The sequence below is a fragment of the Schistocerca cancellata genome, chromosome 1 (assembly GCF_023864275.1).
Source record: "Schistocerca cancellata isolate TAMUIC-IGC-003103 chromosome 1, iqSchCanc2.1, whole genome shotgun sequence".
Lineage (NCBI taxonomy): Eukaryota > Metazoa > Arthropoda > Insecta > Orthoptera > Acrididae > Schistocerca > Schistocerca cancellata.
The window spans coordinates 549,216,918-549,237,992 of record NC_064626.1 but is presented as its reverse complement, the minus strand read 5'-3'; the positions used below and the strand labels follow the sequence as shown (position 1 = coordinate 549,237,992).

General features: G+C 39.2%; 1 protein-coding gene across 2 annotated transcripts in view; it reads left to right on the top strand.

The window, feature by feature from the left end:
* LOC126180190 (cingulin-like) overlaps positions 1-21,075 on the top strand; it is a 469,194-nt gene that overhangs the window by 245,692 nt on the left and 202,427 nt on the right. For both annotated transcript variants that reach the window (XM_049924674.1, XM_049924673.1), the window contains exon 8: positions 15,512-15,651. In XM_049924674.1, coding sequence (XP_049780631.1) covers positions 15,512-15,651 — 140 coding nt within the window. The remainder of the gene's footprint in view (positions 1-15,511; positions 15,652-21,075) is intronic.

Here is a 21,075-nt window from a genome sequence, read left to right as displayed (position 1 = left end):
TGACCTGGTATTCTGATCCTAGTTCATCCTGCAAGAGTTGGCCAACACCTCTTCCATGGGAACTACCTAACAACAACACTTTCTTTCTCTTTACTGATTTCCCTACATTCTTACTTTTCAGTTTGCTGCTGAAAGTTTGTTGTGCCCTGTCTACACCTGTAACTGCTTGAGGCTCACCAGCTTCTAACTGAAGCAACAGGTCAAATCTATTTTCCACATTCACCATAAAGCTGTCAGACAAAGTTCTAGGCCTGTTCCTCCTAGTGCCTGTTGCCACTTCCCACCTCTCTTTACCCTTCTCCCTCCTTAACCTGTCAAGATCTCCCCTGGCCTTGTCTAACTCAGCCTGAAGGGCAGCAATTTTCCCCTCCTGTTCCAGTATCTTCCTATCTCTACTACAAATCCTACAAAACCACTGATGAGTCTCATTTACTTCCCCTATTCCCACGCCACTACAGTCACCCACATGGAAAAAACTACAGCACCCATCACACCAAAGCCCTGACCTAACAATTCTACGGCAAGTCAAGCACTTTTCACTCATGATAAACGTAATAGTTTATTAAGTATAAGTCAGTTAAATTACAGATAAACACGAAAATATGGTTACACAAATTTGGCCTATACGCAACTGTGTGTAAACAAAAACAAAAGTGCAAAGTTTCTGAAACAACAAGTTAAACTTTACGCTACTTTCCGGAAATGCTAGTTAAATAATGAAGAGGTATGCTAAGTTAAATTGCTGGAGAGAGCAAGGAACAACTAAATGAAGTTCTATAGATTTGCTGCAGCAGAACGTAAACAGAAAATACGACTGTACGGTCGTTTCGCGTTTTCTGCTATATTACGTAAAGAAAAATGAAACCTTTAATGGTACACTTAAACGGCACACTAATACACTTATTTACCACGTAATCAGTACTAATCTATATGTTTTATAATCTAAAATAACTTATCTTTACGAGAACACCAAAACTCGCGCTAGTCGCCTGGTCGCCTATGGTCTTGGACATTCATTGATCACATGTTTGATGAAGGTCTGTTAAATATGTGAACTATCCAATACTGCTTTTTCCAAAGCTTTATTTTTCTTTGTGACATGTAGTAAGTGCGCCACTTGCTGTATGGGAACCTATCTTCTGGGTGCTTAATACAGAATTTTTAAAACTGATGTAGATAATCTTTAGACAGATGAATCTGTTGTCTGTATCTATTATGGAAAAGCCCTGATTTTCCTACCCATGACAACCTGGATTTGACCATTCCTGACTCGAGATCCACCCCCTATACTTTCATGAATCAGAAGTACCAGTCTTTCCTTTCTTGCCCTGTATAGGTTAGACTATGCCTAGTGAAACACTATTAATTGACAGTCCCAATTGATACCAGGAAATATGTGCAAAGTCACCTGCCATCAGCAACATTTCTACTATCACATGAATCACCCTCACAGCTCCTTTAAGGTGCGACTAATCATGACACGGGAATGGCTTTACAAAGTCTCTGACTCATTGAGAACTTCTGGTCATGGTTTACTGAGAGTCCAGCACACAATCACTTGATGCCCACTATAACTGATGAAGCACCATGGATTGGCAAATCCATATCTGTCATTTGTGCTCAGCTTGACCTTATGCCCAGCCAGATTAGAGGTATTATTAATACCAGAGATCACAGCTCAGTGTACTATACTTTGCACTCTGTGTACTCCCAAATCGCTTACAAGATTAATCATGTATTCTTGCTATTGTACTGCACAAGCACAGTAAATAAAATTATTTTATTTGCTGTCTTTTCTGGTGTTGCAGTTTTAATGGCAAGCAGTGTATTTAAAATTTGTGTAAACTCATATACATATTGAGTTGCATCCTAGATTCTTCAGCAAAGTATATATGTTATCTTAGATTTAGTAATGTTAGTATTACTCACTTAAGCTCTGTATGCATTTTTATATTGGATATCATTGTTTTTGAAAAAATTCTGTCTTTTCACTCTATTTAATTTATTAGATAATTTACTGAATAGTCTCTGGTCACCTGTTGCAGAAACACTGATTGCTAGTTTGAAGCTACATTATTGTGTGTACAAGGACTAAGAGAAAGTTTTTTGTTCTCAGATAAAGAAATAAAGTTATGCGATTAATTTTTTGTTTGGTCCAAGTGTATATGTCAACATAGTTTATTTATTTATTTACATTTCCCTTACTCAGAGTCATCACAATAATTATGGCTGTCGCAGATGTCCGAAATAATGGCATGACAGTAATTAGATTTACAAATATTTTCTACACTGCACTTGAGTCTTAAATCTATTTTATACATTTATTACATTATGGTTGATATGATATTGGTTCATGTTATAAACAGTGTCTCAAAATTTGTGAAATGAATATCAGTCTTTTTTTAACAGAAAAGATTTTAATTTTCTTTTAAAATCATTCCTTGTATATGTTTTTAGATAGTTTGGTACTTTGTTAAATCACATCAAAACATTGACGTATGGGCTTCTGTCTCTCATTTTTAATGTTATTCTTTTCTGGAAACAGTTAAATTTTGTCCTGGTGTTGTGATAATGTACCTCATTGTGGTTTGTAACTTCTGCTGATTGACTCATAAAAAGTGTAAGTAACTTAAATATGAACAGAAAACATGTTGTTAGGCATTGGTGCTTAGCAAGCACTTCTGACAAGAATCTCAATGGTCTCTCGCATGTAATAATCAATGGAAAACTTGTCATATAAAACTCTGGTTTGAGACAAACAGATTGGTAATAAATACACAGAAAACTGTAAACATGAAAACCATTTCAAACAATGTTTTCTTTTAGGTGGTTTCCCCTGCCCAACTAGGTGAATACCAGGCAGTACCCAAGTCTCACATCAGTTGCATGATCTGCAAACATTTAGAAAACTATCCTTCGCTTTCACATGTGTAATACTACATGGAGGCAGATGGGGGACACATTTCCTATCCCAGGTGTAATGGGGTGGTGACAGGATGGGCATCCAGCCACTCCTTAAATTAACCATACCAGATCTGTTAATAACCATGCTGACCCTGCGCCAGTGCAGGACAAAAGCACTAAAAAGAAGAAGAAGATACATATTGGCAGGAACAGCATTGTTAATGGACATGGTATGATATTTCTTGGACCAGCCGTCAGTAATATGCTAAGCTCAAAATTACAAACATAGGTATTATCTGAAGTGTTCTGACTACAAAAACACACAGATAATAACAAACTCAACACTTTATTGCATCAAGGATACTGATACAAGAAATCACTTGCCACAAAGTGGCTGTGCTGCTAGTCTGAGATACATAGGCTGTTTGTCGGCATGTGGCTGAGAGTGAGGATGGCCAAATCCAACTAGATAAGCCATTGACTGGCTAGCAGAGTGCACTATGAAGAGGCCACATGCACATCTGGGAGTGGAGAGCTCTGACAGTGCTAGCATTTTGAGACTTTTGTGGTGTGCCGTACAGCTGCAGACCTGGATCGTGTGTATGGAATGTTACGTGGGTCACTACACCCCTCCACCCTTGGAGGCAGAGTGCTGCTGATTCTCCAGGCAAGGAGTGGACAGCCATGGTGTGTAGATGGTGCCTGCATCCAGGTAGGACTCAGAGGCAAGAGGGGAGAGGAACTCCTGGTCGGCAGAGGCATTGGTAGGGATGAAAGTGGCTGGCATGAGGAGCACCCTGATTCCATGCTATGAGAGCATGAGATGACAGGAGCAGCAAAAGACAGTCCAAACCAGGCTCCATGGTAATATCCAGTGGTAGTGAGCAAGGTGGAGATGACTCCGCCAGGGAAATTGGAGATGACTCTGCTACAGACTGAGGCCATGCAGGAGACTTTGAACCAGCAGGGGGCATTTCCACTGGCAAGAGGGGCACCTGAGCTGCTTCCAGATTCTGTGATGACGTAGGCTCATTGAGTGGCACTAACAGAGGCAGAAATTGAAGATGAAACGTGGCCAGATAGGCAGCATCCAATGATAGGGGCATGGGCGAAGGTGGTGGTGTGATAGGAACTAGTGGGTGGGTCCTCATACAGAACCAGAGCTGATTTTGATGGTGCTGGACCTCATGGTTTCCTGTCCAGAGAGTGTATAAACAGAGGCCATTGTGAGGCATGGTGGTTGCCAGTAATCGAAACCATGTGCCTACACTGCTATCCCTGGCAGAAAGCACCATACAGTGGATAGTGATGGCAAACTATAACCTGGATGGAGGAAGTGGAGCACAGTCTGTCGCTGGGCCATTGGGAAGCTTGGCAGGGCTATGGGAACCAATAGGAGTCTTCCATTACACCACCAGAAAGGACAGTAATGCCTCCTTGATGGGAAAGTCTTGCAGATATATTTTTTATCTGGGTCTTAAATGTGCAATCCATGTGCTTGGCCTCCCTGTTAGAATCGGGGTGAAAGGGAGGGTAGTGAACATGTTGAATGCCTGATTGCACACAGAAATCATGAAATGCCTAGGACAGGAACAGAGGTCCTTCATCAGAAACAGGAATGATAGGGAGGCCTCCTAGAGAAAAAAAAATTGCAAGAGCCTGAATAGTAACCCGGTGGTGGTTGAGGAGCACTGAACCTTGTACAGAAAATGCAAAAACCCATCAATGACAATTAGCTGAAAACATTCAGATATGGTCTCTCAAAATTCATATGGATGCTTTCCTAGGGCTGGGTTGCTGAAAGCCATGGGGAAATCAAAATCTTGGGAGCAGCCTGTTGACTAGTGCACTGATGCACTGAGAACATGCAGCAACCAAATACTTCAGCTTCTGGTCAATGATCAGCTAGTACAAACATCTGCAAGCCAAGGCTGTGGTGCAGGAAACACCCAAGTGACCCCCACGCAACATCTGTAAGACCTTCTGGAGCAAACTCCCGGGAATGACCATCCTAGGAGCTGTGTCACTCATGGAGAGGAGAGCGGAGCAGGACCCATCTAAGAGCGAAAGACCATGGTGAAAGACAAAGTAGTTACGAAGCAGATTGGAATCATGATCCAGATGGTGACACAACCATCCCTGCTGAATGAGACATACAGCCTGCTTGAGGATGGGTTCAGATGCTGTGGACTTGGCTAACTGGATGCTAGCCATCAGAAAGCCATCTATCAGTTGGCAGGAGGTGACATCCAAATGAAAACACACAAGCTCATCTCAATCACACTTGGCATCCAGACCAACAGACTGCCTGAATAAGGTGTCTGCATTGGCAGGGCACTCAGTGGAGTGAAAATGGATTCATAGTGGTATTTGGAGTGGAACAAAGCCCATCAGTGCAACCTGTGGACACATTATTGAGGACCTGGGCAGATGGTCTGAGTAATGAAACTAATGACTTATGAATTGGAATTTGGTGCCATATAAGAACACATGAAGTTTGGCGACTGCATACAAAATGGCCAGAACCTCCTTCTTGACCCGAGACCCTGAGAGTTGTGGATCTGTACTGGACTAAGAGTTTTGGATGCAAACGCCAGTGGTTGCTCCAAACCATCTGCATTCTGGTGGGTGAGAACTACCCCCAATGCTGTACTAAGAGTCACTCATAGACAAAATCATTGGTTTGCTAGGATCATAAGTAGCTAGATGTGATACTGGCCTGAGGCAGTCCTCCACCATGGAACAAGCATGGTCACATTCTGGAGACCAGATAAAGGGAGCATCCTTGCAGAGAAGAAGATAGAGAGGGTATGCAATGGTGAATACCCAAGAATGAACCAGTGGTAATACACAATTTTACCTTGGAAAGCCTGCAGTTCATGCAAAGATGAGGGACATGGCCTTGACCAGACTCGCCAGGTGTTGGGTATTCTGCTGTTATATGGTGTGGCCCAGATACTCAAGAGAGGGTGGAAAATTCAGGCTTCTGTAAATTGCAGCACAGACCCATGGCCTGAAATCTTTCAGAAAGCCAGGAGATCATGCAGGTAATGACAATGTCATCCAGGTATTTGAAACATTGTGGATTAGTGGATGTGACCTGCTCTAAATAGTGTCGAAAGATAGCTGGTGTGCTTGCCATGCCAAATATTAACCACTGATATTGATACAATCTGAAAGGCATATTAAGAACCATGATATGCTTGGACTCCCCATGCAAGGATAACTGGTGATATGCTTTTGAAAGATCAAGTTTGGAGAAGAATTGATCCCCTACTAAGCATGTGAACAACTCTTCCAAATTTAACAGTGGTATGTGTCAACCAAGACCGTGAATTCATGATGACCTAAAAGTCACCACAAAGTCACAGTTTACCATAAGGTTTCATCACAATAAGATGGGGTGTGGCTCATTTACTATCAGAAATGGGAACCACAACCCTGAGAGATGTGAGCCAAGCTGACTACGTCAAGGTTATGTGAGCTTTAAGGCTGTCATGCAACCTTGGCCTCCTGCAATGATATTCTGAAATTTTGAGCAGAGTTTCCAATGGCTGATAAGGGACACTGGCAGATACCAACTGTATGGAATCCGTGACTGAAAAGACAAAACCCTGAAAGGTGTCAAACTCAAAAAGGTTTGCTGAGTGAGAATTGTGAATGACAATACATGTAATAGGCCAAGTTATTGATCTATATATAGCATCACCTGTGAATTGACTAAGCAATGGGATTTGCTGTTTATCATATCCCCACAGCTGCCTGTTTTAACGGTGACAGTAGAGGAGAGCTGAGGTCTGAATATGCTTGGGCATTAAGGAGGGAAATTCCCGCACTGGTGTCCACCTGCAGGTGAAGCTGCCATGAGAGAAACAGAGCATCGGAGAAAGCTTGTTCAACTCCTGATTAGGAACCAACCTCGATGATGTTACTTCCTGGATATCCATATCCTTGTTCTCTGATACTGCATTCTGTGGTGTTGATTGACAGACTACCACAATGTGGCCTTTTTTCTGACACTTACAACAGACAGCCACATGCTGAGGATGCTCTGATCTATGATGTTGAGAGTAACAAGATGCACATGATGGCAGCTGGACCACTGTTTACATGCTGCATGGACTCTGCTGGATCAGCTGGCTTCCACCACCACTACGTCATGCTCCCCAGACACAGTGGACGCAGCTGGGCCACCCTGCATTACCTCGAAGTTGCACTATGCTTCCAGCCACTGACCAGCAGTGTGTGAGACCTCATATGAATGGGCAATTTACAACACCTCATCAAGGAAGGGTTATTTAATTGAAAGGACTCTTTCTGGACTCCCTAATGTGGGGGGAGCAGGTTATAACATTGTGAACCACAACATCTTCATGTGACTCTTCTGACTTAGACATAACAAAATGGAACTTGTCACTAAGGCCATGGCTAGTTGCAGCCAAGGCACAATAAGTCTGATGGGGCTGTTTCTGGCATTGATAGAATTCAACACTAGTGAGCAAGACTTGCATGCAGTGGCATTACTAGGAAGATGACAACAAACATAATTTGTCAAAAGAAAACCAAGAATGTGCCTGCAACTTGGCCAACTGCTGCAACACCTGATACATGAAAAATACAGTGCTTGACACACCTCCACATCCATAATGTGGAAGGCATATAAATGTTGCCACAGGTGGTGTTCGTACCCTTTCCAATTTTCCACTACCTTATCAAACAGCAGGGATGGAGGTAGAATCATAGCAAGAGGTAAAAGTGGAGAGAGCATGACCATAAGAAGTTCTATCTAACCAAATGCAAAAAGCAGCTGCACAGTGAAACACATGAAAAATGACCCTACTTGTTGCTGTTATGTTCTGACTACAAAAACGCAAATAACAACAAACACAATGCTTTATTACTTCAAGAATACTGATGCAAGAAAACACTTGCCACAAAGTGGCTGCACTACTAGTCTGAGGTACATAGGCTGAATGTCAACATGTGTCTAAGAGCAGGGCTGTTCAGGCTTGACTCTATAAGCCTTCAACCAGCTGGTAGAGTGCACTATGGAGAGACTGTGCATGCATCTGATAGCGGAGGCCTCTGCTGGTGTTAGTGTCTTGCATCTTCTGTAGTGTGCCATACAGTTGTGCTCCTGAATCGTGGGAGTGGAAGCTTACGTGAGTCACTACATAAAGAGCTCAGCAAAAACTGTTTTCTACTGAGATCAATAAGAAATACAGCCAACATATATACTTCAAAGCTTATCTGCCATACACACTATATGAGCTATGGATTGTTCTTCTGAGAAAATAGAACTGAGTCCCATAAAATTTTTATATTACAGTAACAAAGCCATGAGGATAATGGCATCACTGTTAACCACTTTTCAGTTGTTCAGAATCCTGTCACAGCCATGTATCTATATACTAGAGTTAACATGTTTTGCCATGCAGCACTTAGAATGCACTCATATAAATCTACAGCACCACCCCTATGGGACTATAAATAAAATTCAGTTACAAATTATGGCACACAACACAAAAGTAATACACAAATATTATTAACTGTGTGAGTATGAAAATGTACAACCATCTCCCAGCATGCATCAAGTCAGACAAATGTCCAAGCATAACACAATACGTATTGAAATGTTTCTCTTCTGTTTCTGAATTTCTGGAAACAATTTTCCAAACATCTCAAATTCTTCTCAGTATGTATTGTAAGATGTTTCTTAATCACATGGTACTTACAGACGTGCAGTCATCCATTCTGAACCAGTCAAAAGCTTTCCTGACTGAGCCATTTTGATTGACATTATGTAATGTTGTCAACAGATTTATTCACTCTGATGCACAGATAGCATCTCAGTGCACCAAGAATCTAGACACCAAGTCTTGCAGAGATCTCATCCTTGATTTCTTTTCTCCTTTCTGGGCCTACTGAAGCAATTATAATGTCATCTACACAAATTTGTAGGAAGGCCGGACTTTTTCCTATGCTGTCTACAAAGAAGCATGGATCTGAATTCGTAATTGCAACCCAGTTAATGTTAGATTTGCAGTCAGTTTTGTGTACCATAAATGACTTTTCTAAGTTTACACACTTTATAACTGGATTTCAATGTTTGCACCATGTCACTTGCCCTCTTTGCTGTATGATTATCATTCTCTACATTTTTCATCTTTTATGAGCCATCTAGTGAGTCTGGCTGTTCCATGGATATTTCTGTGTCAATTTCACCATTGAGAAATGCAATAGTGATATCCAGTTTTAGACATGCAAGTCTAATTTGACTAACAAATCCATGAGTAGTACGAGGTGCATTCAAGTTCTAAGGCCTCCGATTTTTTTTCTAATTAACTACTCACCCGAAATCAATGAAACTGGTGTTACTTCTCGACGTAATCGCCCTGCACATGTACAAATTTTTCACAACACTGATGCCACGATTCCATGGCAGTGGCGAAGGCGTCTTTAGGAGTCTGTTTTGACCACTGGAAAATCACTGAGGCAACAGCAGCACGGCTGGTGAATGTGCGGCCATGGAGAGTGTCTTTCATTGTTGGAAAAAGTGAAAAGTCACTAGGAGCCAGGTCAGGTGAGTAGGGAGAATGAGGAATCACTTCAAAGTTGTTATCATGAAGAAACTGTTGCGTAACGTTAGCTCGATGTGCGGGTGCGTCGTCTTGGTGAAACAGCACACACGCAGCTCTTCCCGGACGTTTTTGTTGCAGTGCAGGAAGGAATTTGTTCTTCAAAACATTTTCGTAGGATGCACCTGTTACCGTAGTGCCCTTTGGAATGCAATGGGTAAGGATTATGCCCTCGCTGTCCCAGAACATGGACACCATCATTTTTTCAGCACTGGCGGTTACCCGAAATTTTTTTGGTGGCGGTGAATCTGTGTGCTTCCATTGAGCTGACTGGCACTTTGTTTCTGGATTGAAAAATGGCATCCACATCTCATCCGTTGTCACAACCGACGAAAAGAAAGTCCCATTCATGCTGTTGTTGCGCGTCAACATTGCTTGGCAACACGCCGCACGGGTAGCCATGTGGTCGGCCGTCAGCATTCGTGGCACCCACCTGGATGACATTTTTCGCATTTTCAGGTCATCATGCAGGATTGTGTGCACAGAACTCACAGAAATGCCAACTCTGGAAGTGATCTGTTCAACAGTCATTCGGCGATCCCCCAAAACAATTCTCTCCACTTTCTCAATCATGTTGTCAGACCGGCTTGTGCGAGGCCGAGGTTGTTTCGGTTTGTTGTCACACGATGTTCTGCCTTCTTTAAACTGTCGCACCCACGAACGCACTTTTGACACATCCATAATTCCATCACCACATGTCTCCTTCAACTGTCGATGAATTTCAGTTGGTTTCACACCACGCAAATTCAGAAAACGAATGATTGCACACTGTTCAAGTAAGGAAAACGTCACCATTTTAAGTATTTAAAACAGTTCTCATTCTCGCCGCTGGTGGTAAAATTCCATCTGCCATACAGTGCTGCCATCTCTGGGACGTATTGACAATGAACGCGGCCTCATTTTAAAACAATGCGCATGTTTCTATCTCTTTCCAGTCCGGAGAAAAAAAATTGGAGGGCTTAGAACTTGAATGCACCTTGTATAAATGATTTGATGCTTGGAATTGGAACAAATGTTTCCACAGAATCAACTTCAGGCTGTTGGTTGAATCATGCAGTTATTTTTTGATTTATTCTTCAGCAAAGATCTATCACTTCTGTATTTATATTTTGAAACAGTCCTACAACCAGATATCGTTTTGTTTGTTGGCCTGTGTACAAAATCCCAGGTACCACTTTTCACCAATTATCTGATTTCATCAATTATATACCTATCCTGAAACCACTTTCGATGATTAAGACACTGTAATGCATCATTAAAATTGACCTCTGTTGCATCAGCAATGAAGTTAATATCATGAACTCAAACATCAAATGAGTCTATGCCTGCCACATACTTCTGTTCAGGTGTGACACTTATGGAATTATTGTCCTCATCACATGATAAGTCATCAATGTGTATGAATTCTCGGCCTTTAGAGACTGGAAGTCTGTCTTCCTCAAAGCTGTAGAATTGTTCATCATCTGTCATAGGTCCTGATTCACTGTTTATATTAACATTGAAGTCTCCTCCATTGGAATTCATTCTAATGATCACAAACATCCCATCCACATAAATTTATTTGGGCTCAAATATTTCATGATTAAGGAACTTAAAATCTCTTGGTAGCCACACATGATACACTTTTCAACAGTCAGAATAGCCTACAAAAATTACTTCTTTGCCTTTTTCCGTTGTTTAACAATTTATCCTGGATGACAACATTTTGACCAAATGTACAAAGATAGGTCAGGTTTTATCCCTTCAGTAAACAAGGGGAAATCAGGCAAACTTCTTTAATTACATGTCGTGCCTGTATTGTCAAATCACATCTCATCAGGTTACACATTTTTGCAAAGTGACATTTTTCAATTACATGAAAACTTAAATTCATGGGGAATACAAGTCAAAGCACTGCCCATCATAAACAACACTTGGAGATATATATCTGCAGACATACTGTGCCCTGCAGTGTCTAGCGAAGGCAAAGTGGTCACTGCTGCAGAAGCTGCATACAAAGCATGGCTAGTGGCAGGCAGGAAAGCAAAAGCAGACTTGATTTTATACATCATTCCCACTGAGCTGAAGCAAGTGAAGAACTACACTACTTCATGTCATGCATGGCTTAAACTTGAATCAATCTATGCATCCAAAGGAATTCCTGACAAAGCAACTGCTTAAATGCATCATGTTTCATGAAATGCAACCTAGTGATGATGTAACACAACACTTACTGAATTCTTAATTGCTGTGGATGAGGTAAAAGCAAACAAACTGGAACATGTATAATTTGGAAATCTGACCAAAACATACACATATTTCTGTTACAATGCATTCAATACACTTTTATATACTAATTTTTTGTGTAAAGTAAAATTTTGAGACTTAATTAATACTTCATTGTATAATGTGGAAAAGAGATTATACATTACTACTGTATTACAGTATACAGTAACTATTCATGGCTCTACAAGGAAGTTACTTATAACACAAAAGCTGACAATGCAAAATTGAGAAAACAGGTTCAGCTCAGTGTAGCTGTGGTTGTGGACATTGAACCATACTGCTCTGTGCAACATACACATGGTGTTGGTACATCAAAGGAAATGGTTCATTTGTCAGTGCTCTGTTTGTTGACTTCTTTGCTTTGCACTTTTATTAATGCACTTGGGTGCACAATCTAACATTGTTGTGCATGTACAAACAATTTTCTCAAATTTGCAGAGTGAAAGAGGTGGATGTTGTTCTGTTAAACAATGGTTCTACCTGGAAAGTTCAAGCTTTTTAAAGCAATGCACTACCTGCATTATTTTCTGACAGTTTAAGTTGAAGAATAACACTTTAAATGATACCATGTTGAACAATAAATATGTGTTGCTAACACTCAATGAAAAAATTAAGTTAATCAAGGAGAGTGGGGAACACAAGATCTCCGTGCACGAAATAATGTTGTATTTCAAGTGCGTTAAAAAATCTGTGATACTTTAAGAAACAAGGATAAGACAGAGATGAATGGGTGGAAGGGCATAGTCAAATGAAAAGAGAACTGAAGAAGAGAGAAAATGAAGAAATTGATGAGATAGTGTGGGAATATTTTGTTTGTGTGCAGGTTGTTGTTGTTGTGGTCTTCAGTCCTGAGACTGGTTTGATGCAGCTCTCCATGCTACTCTATCCTGTGCAAGCTTCTTCATCTCCCAGTATCTACTGCAACCTACATCCTTCTGAATCTGCTTAGTGTATTCATCTCTTAGTCTCCCTCTACGATTTTTACCCTCCACACTGCCCTCCAATGCTAAATTTGTGATCCCTTGATGCCTCAAAACATGTCCTACCAACCGATCCCTTCTTCTAGTCAAGTTGTGCCACAAACTTCTCTTCTCCCCAATCCTATTCAATACCTCCTCATTAGTTACGTGATCTACCCACCTTATCTTCAGCATTCTTCTGTAGCACCACATTTCGAAAGCTTCTATTCTCTTCTTGTCCAAACTAGTTATTGTCCATGTTTCACTTCCATACATGGCTACACTCCATACAAATACTTTCAGAAACGACTTCCTGACACTTAAATCTATACTCGATATTAACAAATTCCTCTTCTTGAGAAACGCTTTCCTTGCCATTGCCAGTCTACATTTTATATGTGTGCAGGTAAAAAACTTATATTTGTCTGGACCCATGTTGCAGACTGAGGCTCTGAAAGTCACTAAAGAGCTTGGAAATATGTAGTTTAAGGCATCCACAGAATGGCTGGACAGTTTCAAAGCTAGGCACAACATCGTGAGAAATGAAGTGTGTAGAGAAGCAAAGGACGTGTAGGAAAGTGTAGCAACAGAATGCAGACACTACTATATGACATAATTGTGAATTATGACCTGTTTTATCACGGAATGTTTTATCATGCACTGCCTTCTAGCAGTTCAAGATGAAGAGTACACTGGTTCAAAAATGTCTAAGGAAAGACTCACTGTGCTGCTGTGTGTAAACATCGTAGGTGAAATGGAGAAGACACTGGTGTTTGGAAAGGTGGCAAAACAGTATTGTTTCAAAACTGCGGATGTCAATAAGCTTCCAGTCACAAGCAATAAAAAGATGTAGATGGTGGTCTTCTTGATGATTAGCTGATCTCTTTCAGTGAGTAAACAAAAAAAAGTAAATTGTTAAGTTCTCCTTTTCCTAGACAGTGCAACCTGCCATCTGAAAATCAAGTTATCAAATATGAACTTGGCCTAGTTCACCCAGCCTCACACAACATGGACTGGGAGACTATTTATATGTGCAAGTCCCAGTATAGGCAATTACTGATGCAATTTCTTATTCTTAGTGTCGAAGAAGTCAAAACTGCATTTGCTCTTCCGTGGTCAATTTCTGTCCAGAGTACAGTAAATTGGATTGGGTTGGCAGTAAGAGAAATAAAGCCCAAAACTATTACCAAGTGCTTCAATAGAGTGTGGTTTGGGGGTCAAGAACAAGATGCTTCTGTGGCCATCAAAACTCAAGAAATGCAGCAACAACTGCTGAATTAATTAAAATGTGAAACATTTCATGTAGTGCAGATGACTGCATTTGAACTCATGACATTCTGTCAACTCAGATCACTTCTACTTCAGCAACAGATTTAATAGAAATCTGCAACACAGAAGATGATTTGGAAGAAACAAAGGAAGAAGAAGAGAAAAATGATGTCCCTAGAAAAATTAGTATGCCTGAAGAAGCTGTTGCATGCATAAACAATGTTATACAATTTGCAGCACACACAAATTTTTCCAAGTTGTTGGAACTATTGTGGAGTGCAAAAAATTGCATAGAAAAAGCAATTTGGAAAGGAAATTCAAACAGGTTTCCCTCCTTGATATGTGATGAGAAAGGTGATAACTAAAGCAAATAAACAAAGAAATAATATGACTGTACATACAACAATAAATGAATTTAAAGTTAGAGCAAAAATACAGAAATTCTGTATTATTTATGAACTTCCAGCATGCTGGAGTAACTCTGGGACAGCAGCTTATGTTAACCAATGCAATGGAAAAACTGTCAATGTTGCAAACTTCACTTTTATGTACTTCCTGTGTAACTGTTCGTTTGCACTTAGTTATATATTATCTTGCCACAGTTTGTATATTTTGGGAAATACCATTTTGACTATATGGATAATTTAAAAATGGGCCCTGGCCTGAAACTAGTTATCAAGTAAGTGAAAGTGGAATTTACAACTTTAGTTGTTTTTCTGTTGTATTGCCATATTATTTGCCAACAGATGTGTGAGTCTAGTGTTCTGTTTTATAATCTACAGTAAATGAACAATATTGTGCAGGGGTGAAGCTATGTAAATTCATGAATAATTACAAATTTATACTTTTGTGCTTGCTACATGACAAATTTTATCTAGTCTAATGAGCTTTGTGTAATCCAAAAATTTGTCCAATTAGAAAATTATTTTAGTCCCATTTTATTCCACTTTGAGTGAGTTTTACTGTATAAGCAATGACCTATTGGCAGTGGTGATGCTCTACAGTCTTGTAGATACCTATGACAATTTTAGATGTGCTACTGAATCCCATCAGGACATATGGCTGATATTTGTTTATTTTTGACATCAATTACTTCTGTTTTTAGCAATTTGCATATGTTATGCTGTTTATCTTCATGTAATAAATTAAATATTATTGTTCAGTACTACAGAGCTTACTCTATTTATTATGTTAGATCACTGTTATCAACATTTTACATGAGATAGATAAATTTCTTTCTCTGTTGTAGTTTACATTTTACAAGAGAATGCTGGTACATCATCTGTCATCATATTGTTGAATAATATAGCTGATGAAGATAGGGCATATGTTAAGTAGCCACACAGATGAAAAACCTACCAGTTAAAACTCTGATTTATTATATAACTGCTGTGTGAATTGGCAAAATTGACACAATGTGTTAACATTGATCAGCAAATTTATTTTCTATATTAGATAACTAAAAATATGTTCCAGATTCTAAACCAACACAACATGAGGAAGAACTGCAGGAAGAACTGAGAAGCACACGGGAGCTTCTGGAGTCTACTCAACAAGCACTGGAAGTACTTCAGCAGCAGAATGCTGATACTGAGCAAGCATTGAAAGATGCAAAGGTGAGAAATGGGTGTAACGTTAAGATTTTTATCTGTAATACCATACAAGATATCATTTACAGTTGCACAACTAAGCAGATTTTGTCATCAATGGGCCATGAACATGCAAGAGCTTTTAAAAAATAATACTATGTTAAAGAAGAGAACAAATTGGACACTAATAGTCAACACATAATGTGTACATCTGGCTGAAGAGTCACTGTGCATCACTTACTAGCAGTTTATTCAAATAGCTTGAGCAGAGTATAATATAATATTGGTTATATTGTTGCTGATTCAGCATATGTTGAAAGACATAGGATAAATGGTTTTCTGCAATTGCTGGACCCTATATTTGTTACACTGATTTCCTAGTGAAAATGTTCTGTGTTGTAGCGGAACTGGTTATCATTGTAGAAAAAGTTTGACAACTGACTATAACTAAACACTTTTAATAATTGAGTTGTCATGAGTGTCTTCACTTGACATTATATCAGGACTCCATAGATTTTATTGTGGTAATGTAATGTCATTGGCAGCCTTTATCAGGTGCTCACATGTTACAGCACACTGTAAATATTACACTGAAATTATGCCATTTGTCTTCAAATGAGAGCCAGAAATTGCACTAAAATTCTGTCATTTACCTTAGAACAAAATCCAGAAATCACACTAAAATTAAACCTTTTCTCTTAAAATAATATGCAAGTAAAATGGGCAAAAACATGTTTTGTAATGCTCCCTCCACAATAACTAGGAACCAGTGTTAAGTGCTGAAATGATGGTCAACCATGCTGTGATCAACTCAGCCAAGGGATGCAGCTGTCTGTTTTTGACTGCACATGCTCTGATATAACATCACCCCTTCCAGCACTATGAGTGCTATGCTACCCACAACATCAAGTCAGTATTTTTCTTTGAAGTTGCATGAGGGATTTTTGAGGTACCATTGCCATAACTGTGTTGTGGCCGAGTGATTTAATGCACAGATTGACAGTTTGTGGACAAAAGTTCAATTCCTGCTGTTAGCAACACAATTTTTCCCTTTGTATTTTATTCCTTGCAATGTTAAACAATTAATTATAAAGTTTAAATCTACAGGGTGTACAACTTTGCTTCCGCGATTTTTTTCCCCAACATTTGAGGCTTTAATGAAACAAACTGGTTACACATGTATCATTCAGAGTATTTTCCATTGGTGGCCACTACTTTCTCCCATTTTTTGGGCAGTGTATGAATGCCACATCGAAAAAACTGTTCTTCTTTTTAAGTGCTCCACGAATTGATCCAATTTGTGACTTCTTCATGAGATCAGAAGTGTTGGTCAGCCAGGCCATGTGCCATTGATCTAAACAGGTGATAGTCAGAGGGAGCAATCTCTGGAGAATATGGCAGGTGGGGTAGGACTTCCCATTTTAACATTTTCAAGTATGTTTTGACCTCTTTTGCAATATGGGATCGAGCATTGACATGCTGCAAAATCACTTTATCGTGCCTCTCACTGTATTGTTGCCATTTGTCTTTTGACTCTCTGCTCAAATGCATTAATTGTTTTTGATAACAAGCACCTGTGATTGTTTCACTTGGTTTTAACAGCTCATAGTACATGATGTTGAGCTGGTCCCACCAAATGCAGAGCATGATCTTGGAGCTGTGAATATTCGGTTTGGCTGTCGACATGGAAGCGTGGCCGGGATATCCCCATGATTTTTAAATTTTGGGTTATTATAATTAACCCTGGTCACAATTTAATGCAGAAATCCCTTCTGTTTTTGCCTCTGAAGCAACTGTTCACAAACACACAATCGCCGTTCAACGTCTCTTGGTTTTAGCTCATATGGGAGCCACGTTCCTTTTTCTGAATCATGCCCATAGCCTTGAGCCTTTTTGAAATATCTTGCTGTGTCACTCCCACTAATCGTGCCAATTCTTCTAGAGTTTGATGCGAGTTTTCACTCAGCAGTGTCTCCAATTATGCATCTTCGAAAACATTCTCTCTTCAACCACTATGCAGGTCTACAACATTAAAATCACTGTTCTTGAAGTGTTGAAACCACTCACAACACATTCTTTCACTAATAGTGTTCTTACCATATGTACATTTGATGAAACTCAGCCACTGTTTGCTTCATATTGAAACAAAACCGTAACACCTCCCACAGATGACGAGAATTAGGCTCGTAAACTGACATTTTCAGTCATAAACAATTTTATGATGCAGCCACATAATGACTGATGTTTGAATGAGGTTATGTTGACTGAGCTCCAAGTTAACTGCCTGATGTCTGTAATCTGTTTCTTCCGACTGCTACTTACTGTTGTCGCCACCTATCGGCAAACGGCGGAAGCAAAGTTGTACACCTTGTATTTGAACAGTTCAATTTATATACATAAAATTAATAAATTCAATTTAGTCATGATTACTACCCTTGTTAGTCAAAAGGATAGATGGTGGTAGAAATAATGAGTATACGGGGAAATTTAGTATGAAAGTGTTTCCTGTAGATGATCTGCTAAATAGGCTCTTATCCAGTTGATCCTTAAAGGAGAACATGAGATTTAAAGAGTTAAATAGAGCTACTTCACTTGAAAGGAGTGTGGATGAGGCTCACCTTTTTGGCTTATGTAGCACTGAAAATTTCAAAGTACTTGCAAATATAGCAACAACAACAATCAATTTTTAACAAAATAATTTAATTGGATAGATAAAAAAATCCATTCACCAAGCAGCAGCAGAGCACACACATAAAAGAAAGTTGTAATGAGGCAAGTTTTCAGAGTCAGTGGCTCCTTCTTCAGGCAGAAGGATTGGAAGGGAAGGAAGAAAGGTGAAGGAAAAGAACTGTCTAGGAAAGGGGGTAGATTTCAGGTAAGTCACCCAGAACTGCAGATCAGCGGAGACTTACCACATGGGATGAGACGGAAAGACTGATTGTTGGGGACTGCACTGGACAAGATTTGAAAAACTGAGAGCTTAAAGGTGGAAAACAGGGTAATATGCAAGACAGAGATTACGGCTTAAACATCATGTACGAGTTAATAAGAGTGTAAACTAAGTGCATGCACATAACAGAGATTGGAGGAGCAGTAAAAAATAGGTGGGTAAGACAATAAAAAATGTAGAAAACTAACATGGAGTGAAGAAAAGAATAGTTATTGTGAAGAAATGCTGAGACAGAAGAAATTAATATAAATTAAAGACAGGTGAGTGGTGAGAACCAAGGACATGTTGTAGTGCTAGTTCCCACCTGTGGAGTTCTGAGACCTGCTGTCTGAGGGAAGAATCCAGTAGGCGTGTGTGGTGAAACAGGCATAAAGGTCATGATTGTCATGTAGTAGAGCATGCTCTGCAACAGGATATTGCGTATTGTCACTATATACCCTCTGCCTGTGCCCATTCGTGCTAATTGATAATTTGATGGTAGTCATGCTGATGCAAAATCCATGTTTACATCATGGCTGGTACACTTGCAAAATATTGTGATCTACTTCATAACTGTCCAGAACCAATCTATAAGCTTGAATACTCAAACATTCATGAGAAAGTATAAGGAGATTTAGACCCAGCTATCAAATAAATTGAAGAAAATATTAAAAGCTTATAAAACTATGGGAAAGACTCTATAGCAACAGAACTTTTCAAATGGTTCCTACTAAAAATTTGAAAATTGAGCTAAAATTAATTTGTAAGAAAACCTTGAAAACATAAAAACTCCCAGGTGAGTAGAAGATGGCTTTGATACATCCAGTACATGAGAAAGGCCATAAACAAGATGTTAAAAACCTCATGGGAATTTCTTTGTGACCAGTTGCATGTATTTTCCAAGATGATACTTAACAGAGTAGAAACAACACTGGTGACTTAATTTAGGTGAATATCAATGTGGTCTTGGGAAGGGCATATCATGTTCTGAACAAATATTTAATCTGAAGTCAAATGGTTTCCACAGATTACTGAATTGAAAAGATGTTTGTTTATTTCTAAAAGGCCACTGATTCTGATTGACAGAAACCAGAGATAAAATAAAACAATGTGAGTTGAAGCACATGATGCTCCTTGCAAGTTCCTAGAATATTTCACCTGAGTGGGCTGTAGAAAAACGTAAAATGCTTGCTAAAGCTTTACACATAGAGAATGAGGGAGTTTTGAGGAGCCATTGTGTGGCCAATGGATTAATGCACAGCCTTGCAATTTGTGGACCACAGTTCAATTTCCCCTGTTACCAACCTATTTCACTTTATTTTATTCCTTCCAATGTTCAACTATTAATGACATAGTCCATATCAATTCAGGCAAGCTAGGAAAAAATCTTACCTTTGTAGTCTTGGACACTATTGAATTTAGCATACGTTAAAATGAAGGACTAAGTAAGGAACATATATCTTTTTTGTTTTCTCCAAAAAAATTTCTGCTCCGAGATACAGTCGTGCGTACTGTGCATACCATTTTGGAGATGCAAATTTTGGAAAAAATTTTAAAATGTATCTCTGGAAGAGTTCTAGATATTTTGTTGTGTTTTTTTATTTGAAAGATAATTGCTTTATGATTACAAGTAAATCATCCATTTTGACTTATCTGTCAAAGTTCTTTTACTATAGCATTCTGAACTTTTTTATAATTTATGAAAAAAAATTATTTTTTTCAAAAGTAACAGTCCATAAAATTTTCATTGTTTTTCTGTTGATTAGTACCATATAGTTCTACATTCCATGAAAAGGAGAGCTTCCACTTTTAGGTTGAACAGGTTTTATAAACAATTGAAATTTTTGACATATACAAAACCTGTTTTATTACCACATTATCACATAACAGGCTCATAAAAGTCAAAACATAGCCATATTTAACTTAATTTTAGTTTTTAAAGATGAGTAAGAGACTCATTTTTCAAGTGTTTTAAATGGTTCCAAAATGTATGTGAAAGGTCCAAAGGTTTCAATTTATACAACTTCTGTGCACTCTGTTTTGTGCTGAAATTAGCCAGTCAATGAACTAAAAATATGTTCCACTGCTTCAGTGTCTTCCTTTGATGTAGAGTGATGCCTTCCTGTTGAACTAATAGGAACTGGAGCAATTACAGTCTTCAAAACATTGTGAACAGGAAGTGAGCACTGATGGCATTGTTGCTGTCATTCAGCTGGTCCATGTGGTAGCATAAAGTTCACTACAATTTTGTTTAACTCATAAATGGTGTCTATAATCTCTGCAATCCACCAATAACAGCCATTCACACACGCCACCAACATCTACCTTCTTAGGTTGTGAATCTGAATATTATCCTGTTGTTTCTGACGTGTTGGCCGAACAAACAAAATTTTTTCTTTCTTGCTCTTTAAAGTGCATGCAATATGAGTTTGTCAATCAATGTGAGTCCGAAACTGTGTCTTCTGAATTGCTTTCACAGGAATAGTTTGTTTGGACCATTCTTCTTTTTCTGCTCATGGAAT